Genomic DNA, 19,694 nt, shown 5'->3' on the forward strand with positions numbered 1-19,694 from the left:
AGGCTGGTCAACATAATAAAACCAGAAATAAGAAATAAGTATAATGGAAATTATCCCAATAATGAGATAGTTATTGGGAGGCAGTTTACTGAAATAATCAAAAGAATCAACCAAAAAATTATTAGAAAATATAAAGGGTTCAATAAAATAATTGGATACAATATAAATACATAAAAGTAATTAGTTTTTCCACTACCTACCCTACCAATAATTTGGTATTAAAAGTGAGGATAAACAACTCAATTCACAGAAATAATTTTTATATATCTAAGATTAGATTAAAAAAGAAGGTATAAAACCATTATGAAGTAAAATTATAAAACCTTACTTAAGGACATAAGAGAGGACCAAAAAACTGAAGATTCATCTCATGTTCCTTTCTGAGAAGACTAAAAATACTGAAAAATATAATTATCCACCTCACTGTAACTTAATATAATGCAAGTACAATCAAATTCTGAACGGATTTAAGGAGACAAGTTGCAGTTGGTTAAAAATTATCAAAAAAGAAAAAATGAAACTTGCCAAACTTTCCATTTATAAAAGAAAAAAAATTAAGAGGTGCTTCTACTACAAAATATATTACAAATAAATGGTCCATAATGTAAATAAGTGTAATGTTCAAAAACAGAAAAATGATCAATGGAACAGAGAGACCCAAAGAGACCCATTTATAAATGGGATTTAATATACAATACAGTATTTTAAGTCAGTGTGCAAAGAATGCATTAGTCAAAGTGTTATTAGTCATGATACGTTTGGACTTTTTGGATATTTCTCTATTTGGAGAAAACTGAAATCTCATATCTGGGAATCAAACAATAAAAATCATTAAAGTAACAAAGATTTGCATAATTTTAGAAGTGATCATATAGTCTCAAATCCATTTAGGAAATATTGCTATATTTTATAAGATTAAAAACATTATGTACAGTTAAGACACCAAAAACAAATTTAAAGATAAATGACAAACCACAAAATACAATTTTCAAATTATAGATGAATCAAATTTCTTAGCAGATCAGATGCTCATTTAAGTTAAAAAAAAGATAAAAACAAAAAAAGTGTGCAAAAAATGGACTGGCAGTTAACATAAGAAATACCAACTGCCAAAAAATTTACAGAAAGATACTTAGCCTAACTAAAGATCAAAGATACATAAAATAATGGGATTACCCTTTTTATATCATTTTGTCAGCTAAGCATCAATGACAGTACATTGGAAATTCTACTACGCTATGTTCACATGAGTTTTCAAATGATATATGTACAAGAATGTTCACAAAAATACTGGAAATGACCTAAACCAGCAACAAAAATGGTAATGATGAATTTAATAAAAGTTACAATTTGTGAGTGTTCCTTATGTGACACTGACACTTTATGTGATAGACACTGTCCAATGATGTCTACATGGATTATCTCATTTAATTCTCAAGATAACTTCTCATTTATAAATAAAAAACAATGGCCATGATAATGTCAGTAAATTGCCTAAGATCACACAATTATTAAGTGATAAAGCTAGAATTTAAACCCAGGCATCTGAACATAGAGCCTTTGCTAGTAACAGCTCGCCTGGGACAGAACTTTCTAACCTAGGCCATGAATAAGCTGTAAGAATTCTGAGATACTAATCCCATCAGCCTTTATGGTGGCTAGATCCATCACTAGATCCATCCATGTTTGTCATAACAAGGAAAAAACTGGAATGCCCTGCTCTAAAAAAATGTTTAAATAAATTTTGGTAAGCTCAACAGAAAATGTACTTATGAAAAACAATAAATCTACAAATCATGACATGAATAATCATCCACCACATTACATGAAAAAAAAAACTAGAAAAAGAAAAGATAGAAAGGGCATACTTCTATTTTTATTTAAATTATAATGTAGGGATGAGTACTGAATATCAGTCTCATTTATCTACCTAAGAGTATATACAAGAAATAATCAGTAGAAGCTAACTGTGGAGTGAAAATTAAAAAGTGAGAGAGAAATGTTTTCATTCTATGTTTTGGTATATGTATATTTTATTAGTTTAAACATCGCTTTCTCTAAGAAGCCCTCTAGATAACAGCTCTGTTTTTCCATTATAAGGTCTCTTTCCACAAACTGCTCCTTTAACATACTAATTATGACTCTAATTAGTGTTTGTTTCCCCCTAGAAAATAAGCTTCATTAAGGCAGGAACTCAGTCCATCATTTCCCCAGCTATATTCATTGGATTTAGTACAGTACCTTGATATAAGCGGGTAATACCTTTTGAATATGCCCATCAACAGAATGGAAAAAAAAAATAGTGTAGTCATACAACAGAATACCATAAGAGAATGAACAAATTCTAACTATATCCAATAATATATATGAAGCTCCAAACATGTTCCTCAGTAAAAGCAGCCAGACACAAAAGTACCTATAGTAAAAGATTCTAGGTATATAAAGTTCAACAAACTTACATTGTTAGAAGTTCAGATAACATCTACTTTTGGATTGGGGGAAAGTGTAGTTCATAGAAAGAAGAAACAAAGGTAATTTCTGGAATACTATAATGTTCTATTTCTTGGCCTGGTTGATAGTTACATGAATATGTGCACTCTGTGATAATTCACAGAGCTGTAAACTCAAGAACTGTGTTCTTTTCAGCATGTTTTACATCTTAATAAAAATATTTTTATAACTACTGAATAAACAGAGGGGTAATAATAATAGGCATTTTTAAAGTAAAAAACAAACTAATAAAGTTATGTCAACTGGGAACAATTGTTATGAAGCAATAAAATAACCAGTAAGGAAAAACAGTTTCATAATATAGAAGTGTTACTGCTTCATTAAAATCCTAAGGGCACTTTAATAGGTACAGACAAAAAAAAAAAAAAAGTACAAAAAAGAAATTTTAATGCCTTTGAAAGTAAATGAAAGAAGTTATACTAATCCCATGATTATAATTATGATGTGACCCTCCCACTCCCACCCCTGTACATATACATACAGGCAACTAGTACTTTGAGAATATTATTCCTTTTTTTCCTTCTGGCTTTTATTTTTTGCTCATCACAGTAGCCTTGTACTGACTTTCCCTGGATTTTGTTTTTACATGACAGAAACTTCTGCCTTTAAGCCACTATGATTTGGGGACTTTCTGTTAACAGTGAAAACTAATCTTAATAAATAGAGTCACAACTTGGGAAAAGGACTTAGGTAAATGTCTTTTCTCATTTGTTTTTCCAGATCTGCCTGCCTATTAACTCTTTAATATTCTGTGTACAGGGGCAGACTCCCATGTGGGAGGGCCTGTGGTTGAAACAGGAACTGTGACTGACTGGGTTGGTAACCCTTCCTAATTTAAAAGTTAATTCTTAGCAAATCCACTTACCCAGCTAGATGTAAGTTTCATTTCCCAACTTATCTTTTTTATCAGTAACAAAGAGAACATTTTCATCACATGGTTTTACTACTAGCAAACATACATAACATTTTAAAAATTGTTGATAATAATGCATAAGGAAATCCATATACAGAAGTACTTAAACATGCAGAGTTGAAAAGCTTCTTCTCAGAGCCAAAAAGCTAATATAAAATAAACCCAACAAAGTTTTTTTGGGTAATGTGACAGGATAGAAGAAAAAAAAAACAAAACTCTTTCCCTCAACTTATAATAAACTAAGCATTAAAAAGGAAGAAAATTAAAACTATATTATATCTGATTTAGGGAACATAGGAAGACAAAAGGAATCATATGTTAGATTCTGTGCTATGTATATATTTTGTGATTTAAATACTGAACGTCGATAATGATTAGAGTCAATTGCCAAGAACATATGGAACAATCAAAAGGTCAACTGCTGTAAAAGGAACCAAAAGTCTGTCAAAAGACCTATAACCAAAAAAGGGGCTAAGCTCATATGGTTTTACGAGTGAGTTCTAGTTTACTCTTATGGAACAGTTAACTCCTATGTAAACTACACTAGAGTTAAAGAAAAACAGGAGAGCTCAAATCCATTTACTAAATGAATTTAGTAAATGAACTTAATAAGCATGACATCAAACCTGAGGAAGACAGCCCCCAAATAAAAAGAGCAATTTTTTTATTAATATAGAATGCAAAAAGCCCAAATAAAATGCTACTGAGTTAAATGTAAATAGGGTATTTTTAAATTCATGAAATAAAAATTTATTAAGAAAAGTATTTTAAGAAAATATTCCAGAAAATTTATAATACCTTAGGTTGAAGAAGACTTTTTGTATAGCAGTGAAACTCCAGAATCCAGAAAGGAGAAGAAAGACAGTATAGATATCACAGTATTTTTAAAACTTCTTTATGGAAAAAGGTACCATAAACTAAATTCAAACAGAAATGGCAGACTGGGAAAAAATATAGGACGTACATCCACAGAGAGAGTAATATGTACATCTATACCATAGAATACTAAATGCAGGTGGTGGTAGATATATTGTCTTAACTTTAAGAATACCCACAATATATTTCTGAGTGATATAAGTTACAAAATAATATGAAGAGTAAAAGTTAAAAAATTTCTCTATATATGCATGTTTTTAAAAACAAAAGGAAAAAACCAGAAAGGTTATACAAATGTTAGAAGTGGTTACAACAGGGCAGAAGCAGACTGCTGTTATTAGTTTTACTTAAGACACCTCTATATTACTGAATGATTGCATTTGTATACGTTATTTTTGTTATTTATATGACAAATTTTCTCACATTTTATATTATCAGCTAGAACTTTCCAAATGCTAATCATTTACCTATACCAAAAGTATACATTAATTATAAACTGATAATGTTCACCTACATATTCCTCAATTACAGATAGTTGAAAATATACACAAATATAAACTTCAGAGATTTTGTGCTGCTTCAAAATCAGAGGGTATATTTAAAAAGACAAATATATGAGATATAGAAAATACACAAAGGATAAGATGCAAAGGGCATCCCCAAAGTGATGATGAAAGGAGATCTCAAGACATCAGTTATATACCAGGAATAAAGGAAAACCAATGCAAACTGGAGCAGGTCATAAAGCTCCAGAATAGAATTCCACAAGAAAATAAAGCTGACAAAGAACAGAGCAAAAAGCTAAGCAAACAAAAAACAAAACAACCAATTCCAAGGAAAATGAAAGATGAGGGAAAAGAAGTAAAAGTAATAATATGTATGATTTAGTTCAACCCTGAGTAGCACACAAGAAATAATAATACAAGCTGAGAATTCTGAATTAATCAAATGACAAGATTCTTATACACATATTGCGTGTGTGTGTGTATGTTGATGGAGGGATGAAAACTGTATGTGCTGGTGCGTGTATATGGGGCAGGAGAATAAAGAGGGCTCATCATTCACGTCCCATGGTAGGGAATTCAACAGGAAATGTGTAAACTAAGAATCACAAAATCACAAGCGCTCTACTTAAAGATATAGAATTAATGCCAAAAGGATTTGATGAAATAACTGAAAGCTGTTACCAGAGCTGGGGGTGGGAGGGATATGATGTGACTACTGTTGTTTGTAGTATGTATAATTAGTTGGCTCTTTAAAATATATGCAGGTATTAATTTAATAAAAGTTAAGTTTCCAGTTCAACTGGAAAATAGATACAAAGATACCCAACTTGACAAAGATGACAATGGTATTATCAATGACAGATAACTCTTCCATAAGAAACAGAAGAAAACTTTTGAACACACATATTTAGTGTTTTCTAAGAAAAGAAATGTAGACTGCCCGGGAATAAGGATTAATTTTTAAACATAAAAGTTGTTTTTCTTTTCTTTCTTTCTTTTTTTTTGATAAGAGTAGTTTTCAACCTCTCTCATGGGATCTTAACAGAGTGAACAACTCATCTTGGGACCAGCCTGCCAGAACTTCAACAGTTTAGCACCTAAGTCCTATATCCCAGGAAACCCTTCAGTCCCAGGCATACCAGGATGATTGGTCACTCTAATTCTAACCAGTTCAAAAGTGTTTATTGATATAAGGCTACTAGTCACAAGGCCTTTGTTTATACTATATACCGAAAGAAACACTGAAAATAAGCAGTTTCTTAAAGACTGCAGTGAATGGTGGTATAGAACATTAAGGGAAAATTTTAGATTTTAAATGTCAAGAAAGGGAACATGTAGCTTTGTTGAAGTGAACTATACCTCAATAAAGCTGTTTTTTTTTTTTTGTTGTTTTTTTTAATAACAAACACTAAAAGGGGCTGGGGGGTTGGTAAAGTAATGAATTGGCTTTGGTTAACCTAAAGAAAGTGACAAACCAAACACAGCGTTTTCATCCTTCAAATATATAAGAACAAATAATAATGTAATCAAAACATTAGATCTGGTATTAGAGGGAATAAAGATTTAGTCATGGAATAATGCATCAGCTTGATGGTCTCAAGTCTTGAAATGACAAGGATATTAAAATTAATTATGGAGAAAACAAGAAATATAAGATAATAAATGAATGAATCATTTTAGAAACAACTAAATGAAGAAATCAATTTAGTATGAAATGATAATAAAAGTAAAGAAAAATATTGTAATATTGACTAACAGTATTACCAGAGGAGAAAATAAACTATTACCAGAAGCATTTACTCAGTTCCTATTTTTGCCCATCAATACCCTTTATTTGCTTCAAATACAAATACAATAAATTTCTGCTAACAAATCAGAGGTGTACTATTAGGATAACTCAGGTAAATTGCTTTGTTTTTAATTATCTGACTTTAAAAAGAATAATCAGTCTTAGATTCATGCATAAAAGAAACCCCTAGAACATTATGTGGCCATGATTAGCCATGGATAGGAAGAGAGAAGGTATACAGGAAAACAAATTTAATTCAAGGAAATAAAACGTTTTAAGAAGTTTATTTAAAAAATAAATAAATAAAATGAAAATGTTCATTGTACCTTAAAGAACCCTGCTTCAGGGCCACACCTGTCATATACATTCCTGGATTTACCTATCGCCATGATAATACCTTGCATGTTCGGTGTCATCATGATCTGCCACAAGGGATTTAAAGTAAGAACTTTTGAATGGTTATCATAAAAAAAAAAAAAATCAAAAAACCAAAATAATTCCTTTACATGCAAGTTAAAAGTCCTTTGTTTTTACATGCATGTTAAAAGTCCTTTGTTCTTCACTATTTATAAATCAAACGTTGCACTTTTTTGTAGCAAATGTGATCTGATATGCATATAAGTATCTCGAAATCTTCCATACAGGGCCACAGTTAGCTGACATCGTGCCTTTGTGCGAAGTGCAAAAAGGCATACTGTCTGAACTGAAGAATTTTTTTAAAAGGCACCCCCTTCTTGACAGACAATTTAGAAAAATGTGCTGCTCTCTAAGAGAACCATTTAGAAAAAGTAGCACTTTTTATTAAAAAAGATGCCTCTTCTTTAAGGCTTGGGGAACTCAGCATTAGCTCAATTCCAACTCCACTTCTGCCAGTTGGCCCGGCACCCCTGCCTGCATAACCATACAGTCTAAATATCTAAGCAGCAGCCCTGTACCCATATGACTCCTTTTTAAAAGTTACAAGGCACATGCACTGTTAAACTACCGCTCCAACGAATTAAAAAAAACATATACACAAAACACAAAACTCTGCCAAGAGCATAAGCACTTGCACAAAAGGTAGTGTTAAATGATTAATCACAATTCTACTTTTTTAAATGCCAGAAGGCTCACCCTAAAACAAGCACTAAGGTGCTTGATCAACAAATTAACATTTTTACTAAAAACATGCCAGTTTCCATAATCTGCAAGCACCAACATGGGAACAGTTAAACAGAAAAACGTACTGCTATTAAGTACTAAATATTTAAGTATTTCTTTGTCTTCATAATAGTTTATTATGTACTATGCCATTTTGTATAATGGACTTGGGCAACTGTGGACTTTCGTATCTGCTGGGGACAGGGAGGGTACTGGAACCAATCCACCGCGGATACCAAGAGATGACTGTATTCTTAAATGTTTGTATTTTAAAATATCTGCAAAGTGAAACAACTCAAGACACTATGAAGCTATCATATTAGAGCAATAAAGAGACTGCATCCATTACCTTTGATTCACTGAATCTATTACCCATAGTATTTATTTTGGAGTACACACTGACAGTTGCAATATACCTAACATTAACTGCTTCAGAAAATCCTTCTGGCCAGTTCCTGACTCACAAACCTGCTTCTTATTCTCTTTACGGCCCATGCTTTCTTACAGTAGCACAGTAATAGTAATGTCTTTATGACACCTCTGATTTTGCTGATTAACTCATATAAGAGTTTAATTATAACCTTGAAGTAAGTCTGAAAAAAACATTACTTGGAAAAAACTATTCAATATACATTCAATTCTCATCCATGCCAGTAAAAACTAACAAATGATAGAATCCAGGGTCTGTCTTTTCTGTTGTTACTATTCAGAAACAGCTTTACTGGCCCCCTCTCAAATACAGAAAAGATCAAAACTGAACAGTGTAAAGAAAAACGTGGTAAAGGGGAAAAAATATCTGATGGGATCAGGACAACAGCAATTTTCATCTGGATTCCCAAGAACCGTATCATGGGAAACAAAAATGCCTCCATACTGTTAGAAAACTAAGTAGATGAGAATTAACAGTGGAGCAGTAAGAAGAGATAAGATGGAGGTGCCCAGTGTATACAACACTGGTAGGCATTCGACTATGTTGATGAATCATTCAATTCAGTCACACAGAGGGTGCAGAAGAAAAAAAAACAAAACAGTTATCTATACACTAATCTGTATCTAATCTATATCTAATCAGATTGTAGGATCTTCTGGTAGGAAATGGTGGGCAAAGTATTATAATCCATAATTCAAGGAAAGTAGGAAAGGAAAATATTTTTAAATGCTCAAAATTTCTGCTATTTAATTAAACAAACCTTATCAAAACCTATCAACCCTAGAGTAAACAAATCCTATGTCTGCACAAAAGAATTAACTCTAGCAACATAAAATTATTCTTTTGACAAATCCATTAAGCTTTCTACTTAAATTTTCATTTGAAATTCGAAGTACTGTCAGCAATTGGTAAGGTAATTTCAGACTGTGGGTGGCAAAGCTGTATGTTATGCAGCAACAGACAATGTAAGGGTGCAGGCATGCCCAAAGTGCTTGCATTAAATAGCAAAAAACAAGTGGAAACAGTGCAGAGGGCTATAATAAAGGTACCTCGTCATCATAACCCCCCTCCTTTGACTCAATCATAAATTTCCCTACATGAGGAATCGCCACCTCTACAACTTGCTGGTTAGAAGGTGGTTGGCTTGTGGTATTTTCAGGTTTCTGCAGAAGAAAATCATTAGTGTGAACATTAGAAAAGAGCACAATGGAAGCACTCAGTTTAAGTGCATAGACTCTTGATCCTTTTAAAAATACCTGCATTTTTTTAGCATGAAATGAAAACATCTAAAACTGAACACTAAAGCAAATGCATTAATCAGGTAATAATACAAGATTTCCAGCTTTCACTTTGCATCTCAAACACTATATTAAATTTTAATTTTTTTTCCCACAAAGCATCTTCAAATTCTTGAAAATAGTTAATACTGAAGTTGTATTTCCTACTGCTGCCTCTACAGGTGAAAGTTTTATTTACTTTTTTATTTTTTAATATTATTTTTTTTCCTGTACGCGGGCCTCTCACTTTTGGGGCCTCTCACTTTTGTGGCCTCTCCCGTTGCGGAGCACAGGCTCCGGACGCGCAGCTCACTGGCCATGGCTCACGGGCCCAGCCACTCCGCGGCATGTGGGATCTTCCCGGACCGGGACACGAACCCGTGTCCCCTGCATTGGCAGGCGGACTCTCAACCACTGCGCCACCAGGGAAGCCCTTATTTACTTTTTTAAATTCTAATAACTCCACAAAGCCTTTCTAGATATCTCCATCAAAATAAGATATGACCTCCTCTGAATCCAGGAGAGTCTATAAGTTTTCTTTCTTATGATTTTACCTTTCTATCCTTTCTAATAATCGATTGTATAGCCACTTAATATCCACACTCTACTGTGTTTAAACCCACTCGGTCGCAGCCTATGAGACCTAGTACAATCATGAGTGTCCAGTGAATTCTTGTTTTGGGGAAAGCTGCTAGAAAGTGATATCCATTTTTAAAAACTCAGATTCTTCTTCTTTTCTTTGTTAACAAATTCTAAGAATTTCACTAACCCAAACTAATGGAGTGGAAGCCAGTGTGAAATACAGAAAGTCCACTCAAAGACACTAATATGGGGCTTCCCTGGTGGCGCAGTGGTTGAGAGTCCGCCCGCCAATGCAGGGCACACGGGTTCATACCCTGGTCCGGGAAGATCGCACATGCCACGGAGCGGCTGGGCCTGTGAGCCATGGCCTCTGAGCCTGCGTGTCTGGAGCCTGTGCTCCTCAACGGGAGGGGCCACAACAGTGAGAGGCCTGCGTACTGCAAAAAAAAAAAAAAAAAGACACTAATATGGTTCATTCAAAACACTGTTCAGATTTCACAAGGATCTTACTTTACTGAATGGATTTATAACTAGCATATTCACTATTTACCTACAAACAAACTTCAGAAGTACTTAAGGTGCTTGAAAGCAGCTTGCTTAAGTAATTTCAAATTGCACCATAAAAATTTCCCTAAGCAAAGATGAACTTTACTTTTGACATCAAATAAACAGAAAATTTTAATATAAACAGAGTGGTTTTACTGCAGTTTAACATACAGGTAAATTTTAGTGATGTGAAGATTTTCTGAATATTCCAAAGTACATATGCAGAAAAAGTTTAACTGAACAATAAAACAAGAATAATGGCCAAGACCGGCATTGCTTCCTTTAAAAGAAATGTTATTTTTAACCATAACATTTTCAGAAAAGCTTTCCTCGTTCTGTTTGAGTCCTCAATTTTTCAAGAGGAAGCAACCAACCTGCATGGTTGTCATGATCTTGAGAGCTAATATTCAGCTAACCCAAAACCTGACACATTAATTGTTGTTCTATAAATGATAGGTATTACAAATATTATACTATTATGCTTCTTGAAATTGCTTATACCGGAATAATCCTAACCCAATATTACTACTTACAGAGATAAGCTTGTCTATGACATTTAATTAAGGATTTTTAATCCTTCCAGCATTTGAGAGAGGAAGAATTGTCCTACGTCTCCATTCACAAGAGTGAAATATAAGCGGTAAACTAAGAAATTTGTCTTAACTTTTGGTGAAAAATTTCTCATAAGCAAACCAACCCAAAACAATACTATATTAAGAAGAAAAAATACAAATTTAAGGCAACTAGCAACCAGAAAATGTATTCCTTAGAATAATTATCCTTAAAAAATGACATGTTTCCTTTGAAAAATAACTGCACTTAGGAAAAATAAATGTTCTACAATCCTTTCCAGTTGCCACAGAAGAGTTTCAACAGCAATAACACTAATTAATTATTTGGGTGAAAGTTAAGAAAGGGAAGAAATTTTGGGCATATGTAGTTATTCTGTGTCCATCAAGTTTAGGTATCCTAAAGTACCATAAAAAATTTTCATATAAAGAATTTTAGGGTTCACTGAAGTACATTTTATCTTTTCCTTTTACTGTCACGTCCCATATGAACACCTTAACAAAGGCTGAACTTGAAAGAGATTAAAGATAAGTTCCTCAGTTAATAAGTTGTAAAAATAATTAGGACACAAAGATTTTTATTAATTGCCTGAATCTATTAAATACATGATTTTTTAAAAAAGTGGTCCCATAAAAGGGTGATTAGAAAGCTATATATCTTCAACCCCTTTGGCTCCCTTAATATGCTCATACCATTTTAACCTACTAACTTATGGGGAATCTAGTCTAAAGAAATAACCAGAAATATGGAAAAAGTTTTATTTTTAACAGCCTATTTATAATAATGTAAAAGTAGAAATCAATATATAAGGGGGAATGAGTAAGTAAGAATTTAATCACTTAATGGAATACTATTCAACCATTAAATGTTTTTTAGTTTGTAACATGGGGAAACGGTTATGTTCAGTGATTAAAAGGAGAAAAGTTAAGGTATAAAATTTTATATACAGTAGTAACTCAATTACAAAAATAAATCCCAAATCTGTATATAAAAATAAGAATGAAAGAAAACATACCAACTTATTAAGTGATTAACTTTGGGTAGTGGAAATATGCATGATTCTTTCTTAGAGTCTACTTTTTTGAATTTTTAAATTTTCTAAAATATTTCACTTAAAATGAAAGACATTCTTCTAAAAAGCAAGCTGTCTAAACATTTGGAGAGTATCTCTCTATGGTTTCTGTGATTCTAAGCTTTCCAGGAAATTCTTCTACTAAGGTTGGAACTTTATTGTGTATTTGTGAAATGTTTAGGATTTAAGTAACAGAAGGAAATAAAGAGAGACTTAGGGCCTACACTACATGCTAGGCACTTAAAAAAAATGATCTTAATTCATCTGACAATCACCTCCATTTTATATAAAAGAAAACTAAGGTTTAGAAAAATTAAGCAACTTATTCAAGTTTGCATAGCTAGCAAGAAGTAAAATTAATATTCAAAAACCCAGGACTATTTAATCCCCAAATCTGAAGACTCTGAAATTTAGTTTCTAAGGTATACCTTTAAATGAGAAAACCCAGTAGGTGGTTACCATGATCCTAAGCAACTGACCATGAGACCAGGAACCACTGGTCAGACAGTCATAATTAATATATTCTCAGATATGCTGCAGAATTTATACAGACAATGTGGCCAACTATTGGTGCTACACCAGAAGATATGCCAGATAGAAAAATATTTATGCTAGCTATCATATTCCCTCAATGCCATCTTTTTTCAAGTAAAGGTGAAGCAGCAGATTGCTAGCTTATAAGATGATATCCATATGAATAAACTAATCAATCAAAATTTAAGTGCTGATTTCTACAAATTTAAATTACACATGATTAGCCAAGCTAAAAAAAAAAAAAAAATCATGATTCTACATTAAGCTAACTAATGCTTCCAGCTTTCTGATACCAGTTAAAAGAATGATACTTATTAACCATAATGTAGGCTCTAACAAATAAAAATCTTAATTAGCAAAAGTCCTGGCAAATTATTTTTTTTATATCAGGCAAAAATGTTTCTCCCTTATTATCTACTCCTGTGTTTTTTCTCCCTCCCTAGGGTTTCTTCTACCATCCCCCAAGAAGTAGAAATCCCAGATCTATTAAAAGAAGCATTTTTCAGGAAGTGCTTTAGAGTTAGCAGTTCCTCATCTCAAGTTTTTTAGTCTCTAGGGACATTTGCAAAATTTGAAATGATCAAAAAAAATCTATATTAATACGTTTTTTAATGGTAAGATGATATATAATCAAACTTTTTCAAAAAGGAAATTAAATTAAAAAATAACTTCTGATTACTTTGTTCATCAAAACATAATTAACGGAATACCCTATTAATTGAACATTTTGGTTAATCAAGATCTTATCATATTAAAGACATCACTGTAATTAGCAGGCTATTGTTGAGATAAAATTCACTCAGTGGAAAATTATGTGTTGAAAAATTACGTGCCCTGTTTGCTTTAGCACTCTAGGAGTGGAATCTTCAAATCCTAAAATTAGCTATCACGAAACTTGTATTAGAGTTGCTTGTGCTCACTAATAAAATAAAAAATAAATGACTATAGCAACTGAATGGTTGTGTAGTATGAAACTCTTGAAACAACATCTCTCAGAATATCATATTCATTGAAACGTAATGCAATACCAATGTGCTCAACTTACTGTTATAAAAAGGCACACTTGAATACTTGAAAATTAACAATAAAGGAGGCTTATAATGACAATTTTATACAGGACACAAAATATGCATAAAGTGTTTTATAATATCATATTTATTCTACTAATAATACTCTAACCTAGACTATCTAGTATTTTGTTAAACACAGTCCATGAAACAATGAAATTTATACCTTATATTACCAACTATTCCAATGTAGTAAGACTAAAGATGGGAGGAGGGGTTGAAAGAAAAGAAAAATAATGCTAAATTTTGTACTTCTCTTTTTTAAGTTCCAAATCAAATGACTAGTTTAGTCTATGATTATAATTTTTCATAATCTCTAACAGGAAGATAGAAACTTATTTTTTTAAAAAGAAGCATTTTAAAAATTACAGCTGAGGAAATTACAGCCTGGCAGTTAGGTGACACCTACAATCATTCATCATGTTCAAGCAAAGCCGTCCTTTGGCCTGGTCTCCCCTGACTCCCAGACAGGTCATTCTCCTTATACTGCTAGGAAACCTCGTGAACACTGATGGGTATGTTCAGAGAGTTAAAAGAAAAACTCTTACCGACTGTAAAACTGTTTCAGGACTTTTATCTTCATGCTCATGTGATGCCTTGGTAATTATTCGAATAGTTTCTTCTTTCAAGTGCTTTGAGAAATCACTTCTTGATGGCTGCTCTAGATATTCTGGTTCTCCTGCTTGTGCTTCATGAGAAAAGAATCAATTGTACATCTAATATAAATCAGTGAGTCTATATTGAGATATATGTTATTTATTTCTCATTTGAAGTTATACAATAATTAATTTTACTTTACTTACTCAATTTAAAGTAATACATGCTTCAATATACAGCACTTCCCCCAGAATTTACCAAAAGAAAGAATCAGATCTCAGAGTAGTCAAATAATTACTGAAGAAAGCACTCATTATAGTTTATGCTAAAAAATTCATAGTAAATTTCTTTGTCATGATAAGTATCAAAGTCTAACTTTGGAAAATCATGAGGATTCTACCAAAAAAAAAGGAAAAATAAAGAGGTAGTGGGGGGTGGTTTGTACAACAATCCTGGTCTGAGTTTCTGTAGAGAGCACAGTAGCTGTTTTTCTGGACACAGTATCCTTTTTCATACTTACCTAACAAAATCCTAACCCTGAATGAACCCAACCTTCTATCTTTTCTGAACCTGTTCCTGGTAGCTGAGTGTTGTCAGAGAAAAACAATTACAACTTGCCAAACTGGTACCAATGTAAATTCAAGACTTCAAATACTACTTCTGTGAAGAACTCCTAAAGTTATATCTACTGCCTATGTTCTGAGTTCGAAACCCACAGATGCAACAATGTACTCTGAATGTCCACTGGGTATTTAACAGACTACCCCAAAATCCTTATACGACCTACAAGGCATTATATAAATGGGTCTCTGCCTATCTCTCCAACATCGCCAGGTGTCCTTTGCCCTTTACTCAAAAAGGAACACATACCAGACTTTTTTCAGCTTATCTAATACATCAGAGAAGAGGTTTACCTTCCAACTTTTGTATCTTTCCTCATTTTCTTCCCTTTGCCTGTGTGTTCACCAATTCTCATCCCCCCCCCATCTAATAACTTCTATATATCCTTTTGTTTGAATATCACTTCCTTATGGAAGTATTCCTGATAACCCCATTTCTAAAGCAGGGTTGCTCCTCCTGAACACTACTGACATTTTGGTTCAGATGATTCTTTGGTGTGGAGGATTGTCCTGTGTACCCAGGCATCTACCCACTAGATGCCAGTTGTACTGTCTCCGCAGGTGTGACAACCAGCAATGTCTCCAGTATTGTCAAATGCCGTCTGAGGGACAAAATCACTCTCAGGTGAGAATAACTGCTCTAGAGTAAACGTATACTTTCTTTTTAATAGCACTTACCACAATTGTAACTTCATTATTTTTGTTAAGTATTTGTTTCAAGCCCATATCCCCTGCTAGACTGTAAGAATCCAAAGAGCAGTGATGCTATCTCCCTTTTGTATTGCTATTTCTTCAATACCTAGCATATAATAAGCACACAATAACTTAATGGAACAAATGAATTAATAAGCTAATGAATGGATAAAAAGAAATAAGAAAGTACACTAAAATATTCTACAGCGTTACTGGGATAGGATGAGTCCTTGCTCAATCAATTGGTGGGACACGACAGGATTACTGTCAACCTTTCCAATATTTTACTAATTTAAAACTCTTCTCAAAGTGAAATATTATTCAAAAAGAAATAATGTAATTTCAACATAGATGCACGAGCATTCATTTATCCAATGAATTCTAATTAAGTGTCTAACTATGTGCCAGGCACTGGGACTCTGAGTGTGAACAAAGCAGCCAGCCCCTACCCCCATGGAATTTATAGTCAACTATGGAGAAAGTTATTAACCAAAGAATCACGCATATGAATTGTGACAATATCATAATAATACATTATAGGAATAAAATGGGGCAAGGGTAATTTAGGTTATGGGATATGAGATAAACTGACTTTTTAGCTGAAGTTAAATGGATTAGGTTTGAAAATGGAAGAATGAACAGCCCATGAAGTGAGCATAAGCTCAATCCAAAAGGCATCTAGTGTGGCTGGATTATAGTATTACAAGAGGGGAGAGGTGGCAAGAGATGATGCAGATAGGGACAAAACGGAGGCCTTTGAGTCACAAAAGTTTTGAAGGGCAAAGCAAGTGAATAAACATTTTAAATACAATGGCAACATGTCAAGTTTAAAGAACATTATTCTGACCACACTGCAAAGAACAGATTAGAGAGGAAAGTAAAACTAGAAGTCAATGAAAGTACTAAAAGGTACTACAGCAATACGAGCAAGAAACGACTATTCTTTTGGATAACAGAGACAGCAAGAAAGAGAGAATTGGTTAGATTCAAGATGCATTTTAGACATAAAGGTTTGGAGACTGATGGGAAGATGATTTAAATTTTGGGTATGAGTAATTAGGATAATGGGAGTGAAATATACTATGACAAGGAAAACTAAAGGAAGAAATGCTTACAATGTGTGTGATAGGTAAAGAAGTTAAAAAATGTTAAATGTCCTCATTTCTGTATTTCCTGACTTTGGACTGCAATGTTCTTTCAGTGTCCCTGTATGATAGACAAGGTTAAGAAAATCTTAACCACTACAACTCCAGCTTAGCAAGTCTTCTGCTTCTGGAAGCTTTCGTAAGTGGCTTAAGTCAGCTGCTCTAGGGATTAACAGAGAGAGACTTCTTGTTGATAAAGCTTTCATTACTTGTGTTTTCCCCCTTTGTCTCTTCTCACTGTAATAGATAAAACATCAGTAGTTGATAGTAGGATGTGAGCTTAATGCAATGAGGGCCAAGAAATCCATCTGGTGTGACACTGGTGTAAGCCAGGGAAACCTGGACAATGTATGTAAATTAAGTCCTTAAGAGAAAAAGTAATTTTATCTGATCGACACAGTCAAATACACCTTAGGTCCCCAGCGTCAAGGTTTCCTTCCACATAGGGATTTGAGTCCAAAAACCTTATGTGATGCTGAATGATTCTGCCTAAATGTCATACAAAACTATTTCCTCTAGAATTTTCCCTGTGTAAATATCTTCCAGGGAACTTATTTGAGTGGTACTGTAATCACAGTAGGTAAACCTATAAGGGTTCGAGTTCTGGGAGTTTGGAAACAAAAACCCAAACTTCATTCCCAACATGTTTGTTGAGCATATGCCATTTTTAGTACCGAGCTAGGTATTAACAATGGTTAAAAAAAAAAAAAAAAAAAAAAGACAGAAACTTTACTCACTTTAAGGAACTCTCAACAAAATCAGATAAATGTATACTCCATTACAACACGAAGTACTGAATGCGATAACAGACTTATGCACAAGGTCCTACAGAAGCACTGTGGACCTAATACACACACTTGGAATGATGCTGCATGCTAAGAAAGGAGGAATGTCAACTGAGCTGAGTCTTGAAGGATTTGTAGAGAAAATTATCTTGATGAGAAACAAGATGATTCCAGGCAGAAGGAATAGCATATGCAAAGGCACTGTAAGGACAGATAAAAGATTAATAAAATCCTTGCTATTAATGAGCCTTTACACCGGTAATCAAGATGAAATATAACATAAATTTGGTAGTGAGAACAGATTGGGACTAGAATAGAGGAAAAAAGGTAATAATTGCTACAGGGGTAATTAGGGGGATTCATAAAGATTTGGGGATATGAGGAAAGTCTTAAAATGGATAAAATTTCAAGAATAGTGAGGATAAGAGGACATTTTCCAAATGAAGGATACTTCATGAGCAAAGCCTTAATGACAGGAAAATAACCTACAAGCAAGAATAATGGGGAATACCCTGGCTTAGATGAAACATAGAATAGTAGTCTTGGAAGAATTACAAGGGAGTCAGATTATAATAGAGGGTCTTCATAAAAAAGGAAAGAGGTTTTAGCTTCATTTTGTCAAACCAGAAGAGTAGAAAACATGTTCACTAGAACAAACAACCATAGGAGGAAAATAAAAGGCTCTTTCCACTACCTAGACATAAGCACTATTAATATTTTTAGTATTATATATTCCAGATTTTACCTACCCAAATTTTTTTAAACAAAAAGTTATTCTGAATATACTGTTTTTAACTTAATATAACAAACATTCTTCCTGTCGATACAATTTTTACTGGTTATACTGTGTTCTTCTGTATAAAGGGCTCATACAACTAATATTTTACCATACATTTAGGCAATTTCCATTTCTTTGTTAAAAACAACATTAGGACAAAACATCTGGCTCTTTTATGTTTTTTGCACACACAATAGTTTTTGTTCATCCTGTAACCCTATAGAAGTCTCACGCAACAGTTTTTGTTCATCCTGTATCCCTATAGAAGTCTCATCCCTGCTAGCCTATATAAATGGTAAGAGCTCAATAAACAGAGACCACGCTGTTTCCTTTATGCACTAACTGGCATTTTATGTACTAACTGGTCCCACAGTTATTAAAGTGTTATTGTTCAGGCTTCAGCTTGAAATACAGCTGGTGATTACTTATGTGACATTTGTTACTCTTAATTCCTGGAAGTCTTCTTTGGTTACCTACCTGCAGCTACAAACTCCTAAATAAACTCATTTCACCGTGAATGACCAGTTCTCTGTAGAGGTATAAAATGTCCCTGTACCTGGAGTATCTTTCTAATCATTTATTTAGTTTATGGATGCTTCACTGAGATTTTTGGATGGCTATCCTCCACATAAGATATTTTCCAGCCATGTTCTATGTTGATAATAGAACTTATTCATTCACCTATTTGGCTGTTATATAAAATCCAACATTCTGAGAGTACTCAGAACTTGCTCCTTTAGTCCACCTTCATGTTGAAGTAAGGGGTTGGGAGGACCTTGGGGGTGTTCTATGCCTGTTTCCTGGTTATGGTCTCTAGCATTTTAAGAGTCAACTTGACAAGCAGTTGACTTTCTGTTAAAGCATAAGGATCTGCTCTCTAATCAACTATTTAAAAAAAGAACAACAACTCATATCTTTCAGAAGTATTTCATACCTTAACTTACTAATGAGTCATACTTATTACATGAACATTTAGAACAATATTTAAAGAGTACTGCATCAAAGAATAGCAGCCCATTTTTCTTACAGAAATGTATTTAAAATCAATGATTCCCCAAAAACAGCCTATAAAGAGCCATGCTAAGCTGGCTGCATAGAATCATCACAGAAACAATTTTAAGACTTCAGATTCCTAGGTGGCACCACAAACAGAATTCTCAGCAATGTGGGGAGTAGAGGCTTAGGAACCAAAGTTAAACCTAAAAATTATCCAGGATAGAGCTATATCTGCACAACATACTTTTAGCCTTCCTCCCTAATGTA

At 33.4% G+C, this 19,694-nt stretch overlaps 1 protein-coding gene across 2 annotated transcripts in view; it reads right to left on the minus strand.

Moving 5' to 3' along the window:
* The window catches only part of USP25 (ubiquitin specific peptidase 25), a 140,952-nt gene that overhangs the window by 20,146 nt on the left and 101,112 nt on the right, over positions 1-19,694 (minus strand). Inside the window, exons 18-20 of one of the 2 annotated variants that reach the window (XM_029214128.1) lie at positions 14,362-14,501; positions 9,215-9,328; positions 6,922-7,017 (exon numbers count right to left, since the gene is read on the minus strand). In XM_029214128.1, coding sequence (XP_029069961.1) covers positions 6,922-7,017; positions 9,215-9,328; positions 14,362-14,501 — 350 coding nt within the window. The remainder of the gene's footprint in view (positions 1-6,921; positions 7,018-9,214; positions 9,329-14,361; positions 14,502-19,694) is intronic. The other variant, XM_029214127.1, reaches the window with a different exon arrangement.

The sequence above is a fragment of the Monodon monoceros genome, unplaced genomic scaffold (assembly GCF_005190385.1).
Source record: "Monodon monoceros isolate NGI ecotype Baffin Bay Population unplaced genomic scaffold, NGI_Narwhal_1 Super_Scaffold_11, whole genome shotgun sequence".
NCBI classification, from domain to species: Eukaryota; Metazoa; Chordata; class Mammalia; order Artiodactyla; family Monodontidae; genus Monodon; species Monodon monoceros.